Here is a 13,218-nt window from a genome sequence, read left to right on the forward strand (position 1 = left end):
GGCACTGTTTTCCCTCTATAACCTTAACAACTTCATAGGTCAGTATCTTAATAATAAAATCTGTATGAATATGTTCATAATATACATGTTACCATACTCTGACAATACAGGTACAGATCAAAATTTTCCGATAACGAAAAATATTTACAAGTAACTTACAAAGGACAATAGTGGAGTGACAAGACCATCAAAAATTTGACTTTAATGTACCACCCTACCCTACGGCTGATTTGTACTTTTTTGGTCAGATATATTATCAAGCAATAATTTTTGCCCGGTCGTAGAAAATTCTATGGTCAAAATTTAAAATAAAAGAAGATCAAAGATCAATGAATGAAATCTGACCATAATATTGTACATATAAAGAAAAGTTGAAGGACTTCGTGAAAATAATGTATATTTGTGTAGGAATTTTATTTATTCGGTGAATATATTAATTTCATGGAAAAGGAACGAAAAGTTGAATAAGAATACCCGTTTGTCTGTCTGTAAAATGAGAGGTTTGTCTTATAGTATTTTATTTAAACTTAAAAGGTTTAATGCTAATGTACGTTATTCTTTACGTACAATCACTTAATATTTAGTACACAAAGTAAAGAAAAATAAAAACAAGAACAACAACACCCATCACCCCTACCCCCCCCCTCCACCCCACCCACCCACTCACCTAAGAAAACGGAATATGACCATTTATTTCGCATTTTTAAAAAAAAAATGTTATGTTTTTATGAAGCCTTTTACATCTGATTCATTATTTTATTATAAAGAAATTGTTCGACCCTGTTTTAAAAGCTTTTTAGTAAAAAAAATCTTCTAGAGGTCATCCTTGCTCTCACACTGAAGTACGGTATTCCGGTCTCATCCAAAGGACAGACAACATATCATTTAAAGTCTTATTATTATTCATTTCTCTGTCTAAATAGGCCAAAAATTTTTTTATCAATGAATGTTGTCTATGATTTGAAAATTTATGTGTAATTTGGCGAACTTTTGAACACGCGTTTACTCATAAATTAAGCAGGTTACATTGTAGAGATTTTGGGGTTTTGAAAGATTTTAAACACGTGTTGGTGTTAAAATTGCAATTCTTGGAAAAGGGGTGAAGAGTTTAAATAATGACGTAATACTTTGCTATAGCTGTAATTTCTATTCATTGGTTTTCATGTACACGTACTTCTTTATCGTTAACTTTTCAAGAATATATTTTATTTGAAAACTAAAATAGTAGAAATTTTGTAAAAGAGCTACATGTACACTGTAAAAGTTATGATAGCCGATCCTTAAAAAGATACTTCAGGTGGGTAGATAATAATAAGAACAGTGCCAAATGGCAATATTCACATTAAATGCATGTCATGCGTGGCTTTTTTCATCTGCTGACAGAAAACTTTATATTTTTGAATTTTGAAAAAAGAAGTCCTAAAAAATGTTAGAAATCCCTCGTTGTTTCTGTGGTTGGTTAAAGATAGCGTATATAGTACTGTTTCTTCTGTGTCTATTGCAATTTTTAAAATTAATATTAGACAATTCTTTAAACAAAACTGACAACTCTTTCTCATAAGAAAAAAATATATAAAAAACTGTCTTAAAACAGAATAAACCATGAGTTGTCCAGCAAAAGCTTTAGTGGATTGCTTTTAAGGTTCCGTTTGATTCATATATTTTCCTTACTGGTACGTCGTTTCAAAAGAAAACTTTTAAGTACTGTAAGCAGTGAGCTGACAAAATATGATACCGCCGCTCATAAAGGATCATAGTAACAGAGTTCAATTTTTGGCAGTATGTACATGTAAGTGAGGAAATGCGTAAACAAAATATGTATCCCTTAGTTTGAATAATGACAAAAGTCTGTTTTTGTTGTAGAAAACACTATATATATTTCCAAAGGAAACATGAAAAAGTTTCTGTAAAGTGATGGACAGTCTTTAAGATGAAATACTTTAATCAGTTTTCTCTTTCTGTTTCATACTTGCGTTAATCTGTATTGCTTATAAAGCAGAAAGGCAATATCCAATCATGCAAGATACCTCGTTCAAACAAGAATGTGAAGGAAAAGTGACATCTTTGTCCTTTAAGTATTTTTTTAATTGAAAAAAAAGGAAATGACTTTCAAATGCTAATTAATTTACATTCAAACTGAATATTAGCGTTATCTTATTAATAATAGAAGCCAATTTAACAGGTTGGGGGGAAACGTAAATTCCGCTATAATAGTGGTATCTCACTATTATAGTGAAATTACGCTATATTTCCTGCCTTCGATACCCTCAGTTTCATCCGATAACATGCAAGGCGTTGGAACCGCAAGTCATGGTGGGTATTAAAATGAACAAAACTGTCATGCTTTCATGTTTTGAATTTTAATTAATTTTCTACCGTTGCGTTTAATAATGCGAGCACTCTTTTTTTAACGGAAGTTGCATTTTTAACATAGCAACCGATGATTGCGGGGATATTTAAGCCTGTTTGAATCTCACTTATTGCTCATAAATGTGCACAAATTAATGCTTGTTGCAATTGTCAACTCGCACTGGAAAGGGTTTATGAAATTAAAGAAGAAAAAGATTATTTTTGTCTGCATGGTTACGGGTATGGAAGGCTGTTATGGTAAACGGAAAGAAACATTATGGCTAACATAAAAAAAAGAGTATATTGATAAACTCGATTTCTATCCTTTTAACAAAATCAATTTATTATAAATAATAAAAAAAATACTTATATAAATACTTATATATCCTAGAAAATCTATCTAATTTTTTATTTCCGCTGGTTAATTGTTTATTTCAGAAAAAAAGTCAATTTATTTCGGGAATATTTTACAAGAGTGCCTGTAACCTTATTTTAACACATGACTGTTCAAATAATTATGATTTAACAATCTTTTTAACTCTGCACAAATGTATCTTATCTAACACTTCATGGTTATGCACTTAGGCAAGAATGATTTAACTTTAAAATCTGACAGTTATAGCTATAGGTTTTTTCTTGTTATTTGAAAGCAAAGTATACAGCAAAAAATAACACTAAAAGTATTAATTTTTCAGACTTTTAGATTTATGCCATTGTTTTATTGTTTAAACCACAAGGAAACTTCAAATAACCAATCACCACTGCTCAATATTCAGCATAAGAAGTGCCTAAAACATCCTTGACTCAGTTAATATTTTCCACAATTAAAAATTGATCTAAAGCATCAAATCGGCCGCAAACAATATAGCATTTGAAAAAGTACTTTCGCAATTCTGAAAGCATATCCATGCAGTGGAAGTACAAAATATTCAAAGCTGAACTAGAATCTTGAGAAGCGTATACTATAAACGTAAATAATTACATTTAGCTGTGTATTCTACTGTATTTAGCAGTTTTGGTAGAAAATAGACTCCGCTAATTCAAGTACATCGCTAAATGTCTTATATATTAACTTTTATAACTAGCAACTTCAGACAGCGCTAAATCAAACCTACTTTAACTTGTTGAAAATTGAATTTCCGCCAAATATTGTACATGCCAAATGTAATACATTCACAGTATTTTCATTTTCAATCAATTCTTTTATCATTGACTTCATAGGCGTCAGAACCGGGGGAGGGGAGCTGGGGGGGGGGGGCTTAGCTCCCCCCCCACATTTTTGGCAAAGATAGACATTTTCTATATATTGAAAATTGGGGTTTACGTTTTCTGTTGGTTTACCCCCCCCCCCCCTTCAATTTGCTTCTGACTCCTATGGACTTAATTACATCGATGAATTCATCTAATGAGCAAATGCACTAAAATATCTATATACGTACTTATTTTTAAAAAAAATATTTATTTATAATGCTTTGAAGACAGTCTGAAATAAAAACGACCGAACCACGTGCATCCTGGATCTTGATCATGTGATAATCCCTATGGTTTTGCAGAATAGGCTATGCTGCAAGGCGCTGGGCAAAATGTGGAAACGAAATTTTCCTTGTATTAGTCGCATCATTCGCAGCTGTAACATATTCAAAACAATTTTTACAAGTTGAACAGTTTTTGATTTTTTTATTAATCATGCACTTTATCTACCGTGTCATGATGATGCGACCGGAAAATCATAATTTCCCTTTATATCTATACATATAGTACTTTTGTAAACTCTTTTTATATCGTCAAAAATTATCAAATATATTGATGATAAATGACAATGAAATTGAAACATTACAACAATAACATTTTTAATTTGTTTCTAAATTTAAGCATTTATAACAATATTTTTCTTATGATTTTCTACATGTTATCAATGAATTATTATACTGAACTATTACAAAAATAACTTTTCTCAGTTCCCATGTTCACTATCTAACACAACCATGCACAAAAAGATCGGCCGCGGTAGCGTCGGATAATAATGGGTCTTTCCGTTTACCATAACGAGCTTCCATACCAGTTACCATGCAGACAGAAATAATCTTTTTCTTGTTTAATTTCATAAACCCTTTCCAGTGCGAGTTGACAATTGCAACAAGCATTAATTTGTGCACATTTGTGAGCAATAAGTGAGATTCAAACAGGCTTAAATACCCCCGCAATCATCGGTTGTTATGTTAAAAATGCAACTTCCGTTAAAAAGAGAGTGCTCGCATTATTAAACGCAACGGTAGAAAATTAATTAAAATTCAAAACATGAAAGCATGACAGTTTTTGTTCATTTTGATACCCACCATGACTTGCGGTTCATACGCCTTGCATGTTATCGGATGAAATTGAAGGTATCCACGGCAGGAAATATAGCGTAATTTCACTATAATAGTGAGATACCACTATTATAGCGGAATTTACGTTTCCCCCCAACCTGTTTAATATATTTAACAATATTTTGATCGATTGAGTCCTTGTCTTAGACATGATGGGGTTCTATAATCCGTTTCCAGTTACACAAAACATTTTAGATCAAGTAGAATACAAGACTTAGTGTGAGGATGTCTTTAAAAAGTGTGGTTTATCTGTATAGAAATCATTGTCTTATGTATCTTTCTAACACTTAAGTAAACATTCATTATTAATATTGCATGAAATAATTGTACTGAATATATTTTGTTGAAATTAACGCAGTTTCTGTAATAAAACATAAGATTTTTTTTAAAAGAAAGGGGGGGGGGGATAATATTCCTGATTAATTTTGCATTGTCAATTTAGATACCTGTACCTTTCCTTTCACACACAAATTAGTATTTCTTTAAATATCAATAATTAATCTTTGAAAAAGAACATTATCAGCAAGTAAAATAAACGACTTATATACCCCCCCCCCTCTTTTCACTTTAATCGCAAGTTTAAAAAAAATTTGACTTGGGAAAACTCTACGACCGGGCGAAAATGTATGAGGAGGAATGTCTCTTTTATAAAATATAACTTTCAGCCGTAGGGTATGCCGGTCCATTAAACTCGAAAACTAAGCATCTTTTTCTAGGATTGTCACTCCACTACAAAGACAGTGGGAAAAGGTGCGTTACGCCGACAACGGGAGATAACTCTTAGAAATGTAAAAAAAAAAATCGTAAATTTATATTATGCAATGACAAACTGTTACGTTTCCTTCTACTAAGTAAATTTAAAAAATAGATCATCTCAATCTTCTATAACACTAGTAAAATGTAGCAGTATCTAAATAGACTTGTTTTTCTCCGTGTGACTTTTCTCTGAGAGACTTCAACTGCGCAGTATGATTGCTGTACCTAAACACTGCATAACATATTAATGCTGCATGAACAAATATACGTAATGTTGTAATTATTCAGCTAAATACTTTACTCTTCAAACCTTACAGAATGAAAACAACAATCAGCAATGAACACTTTTGCTTTAGATCCGTGTAACAAACACTAAACTTCAATTACGTCTTCACCGTCACGGTAGTTCACCGTCCACATCAACAATGGCTGAAATGAGCCTCGTTTTCATTTATTTGGTACACCGCGCCCGATCAAAAAAAAAAAATAAACAAAGGTAAACTTATCTGTTGATATCATTTCGTACGGCCACAAAATAGACAAAATTGAATATGCACTACATATGGTTGGTTGCATATTAATGTAACTAATCAATCTCTGTTGCTTATGGGATCTAGAGAAGAAGATTTTTAAATTTTGAAGGTTTTCTGATGTATTCTAATGTAAAATTTACTCATCCATTACGGCCCAACCCTTGCCCTAGGAGTCATGATTTGAACAAACTTGAATCTACACCACCTGAGGATACTTCACTATGAGTTTCATCTTTCTTGGCCAAGTGGTTCTTGAGAAGAAGATTTTTAAAATACGCCTTTACTTTTTCTCTAATTCCTAATTATCTCCCCTTGAAAGAGGGCATGGCCCTTCATTTGAACAAACCTGAATCCCCTTCACCTAAGGATACTTAATGGCAAGTTTGATTGAAATTGGCCCAGTGGTTCTTGAGAAGAAGATGAAAATGTGAAAAGTTTACAACGACGACAACGACGACGACGACAACACGACGACAACGACGACAGACAACGGACAAATTGTGATCAGAAAAGCTCACTTGAGCCTTTGGCTCAGGTAAGCTAAAAATTGATAAATACACATTTGTTTTAACGTTTTGTAGCGTGTTTGGTGAGCAATTCGCTAGGTCTACACGTATTCCCGAGTATCAGTGAATACAAGTTTCATGTGCGTTTCTTTTCCTAAAAAGACATTTCTGACTAGAATATCCCGAGGCAGAAACACTCTCAGATTACTGAAGGAACAGTGTGTGCTATATTGTGCACAGGGGGGTGATGACAATGACTTTTACCTTTTTCATGCCACGTCAAAGAGTAAAACTCTACGGAAAGCCAAAACAGACAAGTGAGGTGGATCGTTTGTGGATGGGTCAACGGTCATCAACGGAAAATATTTTGCTAAAAAGGAAAAACTTGATCTTGGACTATAAGATTATAAATCGCTCTGTAGCCATGGTTCCAAGTGCATCTTTATTGTATATTTGCGAAAATGTATCTAAACAAAACGACATTTTTCGCCTAACGGAAGAGGAAAATATAAATATCCAAAAATGCGTCGATTTAAGCCTATTAACAATCTAAATTAATACCTAACGCAAAATATATTGATATTAAATGGCGTTTATTTTTTTAAAGAATAGATTTTAAATCTGCATTTTTATCAACTTTAAAGAAAGTAAATCAATATTGTAGAGAATACTTTCGTCTGTATTTGACATGAACGTTTTTCACGCTACATAATAAACATATTTACTCATTAAACTTCCAGTTTCTTTTCATTTTTTTAAACCTTGAACAAAGAAATGGATATTAGAGACGGAGTTTTTACTCTAAGATTTTATATAGACATGTTGATACTTCATTTTTAACCAGAATTCATCAAGAAAAAATATATAAAGATGTCCTAATATAACGAAGTCTTAGTGAACAGTTATCACTGATGTTTACCTACATACAAATGATGTACATGTATTAAGTTTTTTTTCAATAATGCTCTCATTTTATTTCAAATTGTGTAATTTACTGAAGATTTCCAATTACTCCAACATGCGTAAAAGGGGAGGTCACTTTAACTATATAGAACGCATTTAGTTAGAACTCTTCAGTATGCATTTATACCTTCATGCAAATGTTTATGTTTCATGTTTTACTAAGTCGCTCATTTATATGAGTACTTTTTACGTTGGTTTACGTGACGTTAAACGTCATTTATATTTATAAATGTGACACCAACACGGTGCGCAACATCAAATAACATTTTCAGGTCGAAACTTGGCTCATGGCTATCCAACACTAAGAACACAATTTAACAGCACAGGCCTTTGGATCGCTTAAAAAAAATTGCGTGTAAAAAAAAAATAAAGGTACTGAACTCTTACACTGGGTACCTAATTTCGCTAATAAAATAATTTTTATTCTAATGCTCTAAAATTCTACTTTCTATTTAATTTTTTCCTATATAAACATTCTTCAATTCTACCAAAGCTTATTCCGAAATTCTTTATATTTCTTGAGTTATTCTGAAATCAATTTCAAAAATGACCTAATTTCTTTTACTCGACATTAGCTTGGGCCCCTGGTCATTCACATATAAATAGACGGTGTTTGAAGTTCGGCGAAGAGTTGCATAGTCATTACAAAATCTTTCAACAATTTAAAATTAATTTCTTACTCCAGATTGTAACGTTAAGTCCGTAATAATATTCCTTTCGCGAAAACTTAATTTGAAAACGACTACATCAAGAACTACCGCAATGTTGATAATGAATGTTTACAAATGAAGCCATGGTAGAACGAATGCATTATATACCTTTCGATTTTCAAAACAATTAGACCGCTAAAAAGTTGTTTATGACTAAGTTACACCATATGATCAAATTAAAGAAAAACCTTGTAAAGCTTGAATGCAAATGAGCAAATATTCATTGAGTTTAGAATAAATTCCGAGGAAAATTTGTCCCGCTCTTCCCGCTTTACAATTAGAGAAGGCCCAAGCTGATGTCAAGTAAAAAAATTAATGTCAATTTAATTTGGGAATTGATTTCAGAATATCTCTAGAAGTATAAGGAATTACGTTATGAACTTTGGTAGTAATGAAGATTCTTTATATTTGAATAGATATGGATAGAATCAAAGTAAAATTGTAAAGCATTCTATTTAAATGTAGGTACCCCATGAAAAGAGTTCCATACCTTTATTTTTTTCAACACCCCAAATTTTTTTTCTAAGCGATCAGTTATACAACTGCAATTAAAATATCCTCAAAATTTGAATTCAAATTTAGAAACAAATTCCGCTTTGAATTCGATATATCTGTATTTGTCGTCGAAGAAGTTTTGAGGGGATCAAAGTTTGAATAATACTTTCTTTTACGCTTACTATTCTCTGCTCAAAATATCACTGGTTTTGTACACCCTTTTGGTTTCAATTCAATTTCCTTTCTGTCATATATTCTTCCCACCGGAGGGAAACATGTTTACAGCGCAAAATATAAACTGGTTTTGAGGAGCTGCATTCTTATATAAATACATGTAATAGCATCTCAACCTGAATCTGTCCATTCTCTAGACAAAGATCTTTTGTTATTCGCATCTGGAAACACAATGGCTATTTCAACAATTTGCTGTGCACCCAAATTTTACCTATTACTGTCCATTCTGTAAACAATTAATTGAAATTCTCAGAACAAAAAGAATCATGTTCTATGGCCCTCGATTAGTTCTTTATCTCACAGATTGGACAGTTGTCAGCCTTTCTCCTATACGTAAAAAAAATCTCGAGAGGGGATTAAACAACAGACAACCAATCAATTACATAGCACAACATCATCTATGGTTTTCACGGTATCTAAAAAAAGAAAAATATAAATCATCAATTGCAATATTTAAACAATATACTTTCAATCATCTTTCACTTGTGTTATTTACAGGAATGTTCTATCTTTACATAAAGTAACAAATCAAATAGAAAGATCTTTTTTATGCCCCCATAATCTGTCTGCAAACTTGATTATAATTTTGATTTCATGGAGCTACGTACGACTTTCATATTTCAAATGTGTAATCCTTTTGACAAGACCTTTCTTACCACCAAATTTGACCTTTTGACATTGACCTTGGAGATTTATGCACTTAGAAAACTTTATTCATGGCCAGAAATTTTGAACAGTAAGGGCTAGGGCTTTCATACTTAATGCTAATAACAAGACCTTTCATTGGAAACCAACATCTTTGATCTTTTGACATTAAAATCGGAGTTTGACCTACTTTTTAAAAACAAGCCTTGACCATAACCTTTGAAGGATTAGGGCTTGCCGCTAGTGCTTTCATACTTTACATATTTAATCCATGTGACGAGACCTTTCATCAGATCCAGTGTAAATATTTACGAAAGTTCTTAGACGTAGACGTAAATTCAGACGTCGCATGGACTAACGTCTTAAAGATTATTTAAAAAAAATCGATTGTATATTGTTTAACGTCCCTCTAGAGAATTTTTCACTCATATGGAGATGTCACCGTATGCCGGTGAAGGGCTTCAAATTTTGACCTTTACTCGGCACTCAGGGCCATTGAGCAGTGAGGGATCTTTATCTTAACGCCTGCCGCTGACACGGGGACTCAGTTTTTAGGTCTCATCCAAAAGGACCGCATTATGGTTCCACCCTAACCCCCAGGGGTCATCATTTGAACAAATTTTAATCTACACTCAGTGTCTAAGTTTTCACTTTTTGGCCCAGTGGTTCTTGAGAAGTTTTTTTTTTTAATGTGGCACCAAATTCTCATTATTTCTTAATCATCTCTCCTTGAATAAAGATGGACTACAGACAGAATATGATCAGAAAAGCTGACTGGCACTTTTAGTTCAGGTGATCAAAAAAAATTATACATGTATATTTATAAGACATTTAATATATGGAAAAGAAAACAAAAAATATCCAACAAGAAAATACAATTAAATTATATATTCACAGGTATTGTCAACTCTCAGAGTCCTGGCAAAAGGCGACTTTCAGTCCGAGGCAGCAGATATCCATGGCATTTCACAGCCATCCTTCAGCAGGACCTTCATGGATGTCGTAGATGCCCTTAATCAGAGTCTGAACAACATCGCCTTCCCCTCTGGACAAGCTGACATTCTCCAGATCAAGGAAGACTTTTTGAAAGTGTCTAACTTCCCGAATGTTGTTGGGGCCATTGATGGCACGCTAATTCCCATCATTGGAATGTCTGAGGACGACGAGCACGTATTTGTGTTTCGGAAAGGATTTCATGCCATCAACATGCAGGGTATTGTTACAGCTGTCCTGAAGTAAGTACAAATCATATAATTTTAGTACATTTGTAATATTTTAGAAGATGAAAGTTTGTTTACTATTTTTTAGAATCTAAATTATTTAAGGAAAATATAGAACTAAGGTTAAATATAAATCAAAATGTCCTACATAAATGTGCAGAAAACATAGCTAACATCTGCATTTTTTATCACGCGTCAGAGAGAAAAAAATGTGGAAGAGAATAATACATTATTCAATTGCAACATGATTATAAATCAATGTAAATGTATTTCAGATTCACAAATATTGTTTGCAAATATGGAGGGGCAACACATGATGCCTTCATACTTGCTAATAGCAGCATCTCTGAAGTGATGGATCAGCTACCAGGTGGAGGTTGGCTCCTGGGTGACAGTGGATATCCTCTCAGACCCTGGCTAATGACACCCATTCTGGCTCCTCAGATGAGACAGGAGGAGAAATTCAATGAGAGCCACATCAAGACTAGGAATTGTGTGGACAGGGCCTTTGGAGTCTCAAGTCTAGATTTCCGCAAGTGAATAATAAACGATTTAGTTTTTAGTACTGACAATCTCACATAAAAAAACAAGCAATAATCAGACACACAAAACTCAATATTATATACATGTGTATTAAACAAGTGTGTGTTTGTGAAACACTATGCGTCCAGCGGCAACAAAGTTCAAAAAAGCTTTTTTAGCATATACCGTACAAGTGGATATTTTAGCGAGACGCAAATTTAGCGATTTCTACCTAAACTCGGGTGGTTTATTTTTAGCGAGAAATAATTTTAGCGATTTTAAAATGCTTACTAACAAAAGGAAGCTATTATAAATAATGCACAATTAATTTTCAGCCATATTCAATTATAGTGATATCACCACCCTCGCTAATAATGCCAAAATTAAATCTTTGCTAAAAATTCTACTTATACGGTATGCAATTGACCTTGGCGTCATTTGAAAGAACTTAATTAGTGGGGTATGCATACCAAATATTAAGGGGAAAAAACTTTTCGTCAAAAAAATTTCTAAATTGTTCCAATATTTCATTACAGATTTATTGATGTTCAAATTATTTGAATTTTTATTTCGAAAAAACGCCTTTCCCCATAGACTTCAATGCAATCTTTGTTAATATACTACTGCTTAATTAATGAAATTTTTAAAAATTTCTCGCAGACAATCCTTTTCCACAATAAATGCTTTAATATAACATCAGAGTATTGTGTACTTGACGGACATTTAAGGGTAGAGAATTTGGTCCCATTAGGGATAGAAATCCTTAATTTATTTCAGATGTCTCCACAAAACAGGAGGAGCTTTGGCATACACCCCTGCAACGTGTGTCAGGATTATTGAATGCTGCTGTCGTCTTCACAATCGAGCCATTGAAGAAAAGCTTCCTATACCACTGGCCGGACAAGTCGCCATCTATTTCAACAACCACACTGTAAATACACAAAATATTGCCAGTGCTGTTAATATCAGAAACATCATTGTGAGAAGGTTCTAATATACATGCTTATAAGAGGTGCTAGAAACATTTCAAACAAGAAATAAAATTAAAAAGACGTTAAACTTTTAATTAAACAGGAACTTACCCATTTGACCATGGAGTTTGACTTAGTTTTAAAAACTTTAACTTTGGCCATAACTGTTGAACGCATAGGGTTATGTATTTCAAATCCTTGTGACAAGACATTTTTCTTTTGAAACCAAAAACTTTTACCCTTAGACCTTGGAATGTGAACTATACCTTTCCAAAAATTAGTCCTTTGCAATAACTTTTTAACAGGTGGTGCTATGGCTTCCATATTTTTCTAGTGAGAAAATCTACTTCTTTGTGTACCAAAATATTTAATTTGCATTTAAGAAAAGTTTAACCTTCATTATGTTGCGAAACGGGGGAATCAGTGTTTCACAAACACATATTTTAATTTAAATAAGCCTGAACTTAGCAAAATACACAATATACGACTTTAAATCATTCCCATGTTGGCGTGTTGGGGGGGGGGGGGCGGTTGGTTGAGATTGAAAACCAGCATTTCAACAAACAATGTCAATAGTTATATGTCATGTTTGGGAGAAAAAAAGGAGACATTATCTCCAGTAAAACTTCGTTCCTGGAGTTTAAAAAAAATCCCTCTACCCTCCATGCTATTGATGAAAAAAAAAATCCAGTACGATTTTAAACAGTCCTTTGACACACAATAGACCCCTGTACTGTGACATATTTTACCTAGAATTTATTCCACTTAGCCGCCATTTTGTAGGGCAAAGTAGTGAATTTACCTCTTTGAGCAACCAATTTTAAAAATGCATGCAAGAAGTATATGGGAAAAAATATTCACAATCTTATACTCATGAATTAATAAGTGCTTTAACAAACGTATATTCATAAGAAAAATAGTGTTTTTTTATATTTACCTCAGTAA

At 32.9% G+C, this 13,218-nt stretch overlaps 1 protein-coding gene across 1 annotated transcript; it reads left to right on the top strand.

Moving 5' to 3' along the window:
• Nucleotides 1-10,365: 10,365 nt before the first annotated feature.
• On the top strand, nucleotides 10,366-12,296 carry LOC134266470 (putative nuclease HARBI1). The gene is made up of 3 exons (XM_062748701.1): nucleotides 10,366-10,795; nucleotides 11,056-11,293; nucleotides 12,060-12,296. The coding sequence occupies exons 1-3, from the start codon at nucleotides 10,554-10,556 to the stop codon at nucleotides 12,294-12,296; spliced, it is 717 nt and encodes a 238-aa protein (XP_062604685.1). The 5' UTR covers nucleotides 10,366-10,553.
• The last annotated feature ends 922 nt before the right edge of the window (nucleotides 12,297-13,218 follow it).

The sequence above is a fragment of the Saccostrea cucullata genome, unplaced genomic scaffold (genome assembly GCF_032062105.1).
Source record: "Saccostrea cucullata isolate Sc308-1 unplaced genomic scaffold, CSIRO_AGI_Scuc_v1 ctg2691, whole genome shotgun sequence".
Lineage (NCBI taxonomy): Eukaryota > Metazoa > Mollusca > Bivalvia > Ostreida > Ostreidae > Saccostrea > Saccostrea cuccullata.

Excerpts from the sequence above, each read along its gene's own strand:
- LOC134266470 (XM_062748701.1), top strand. The coding sequence starts at position 10,554 with ATGGATGTCGTAGATGCCCTTAATCAGAGTCTGAACAACATCGCCTTC. Across the intron at positions 10,796-11,055 it reads ATTGTTACAGCTGTCCTGAA|ATTCACAAATATTGTTTGCA; the intron begins GTAAGTACAAAT and ends AATGTATTTCAG. Across the intron at positions 11,294-12,059 it reads GTGTGGACAGGGCCTTTGGA|AAATCCTTAATTTATTTCAG; the intron begins GTCTCAAGTCTA and ends CATTAGGGATAG.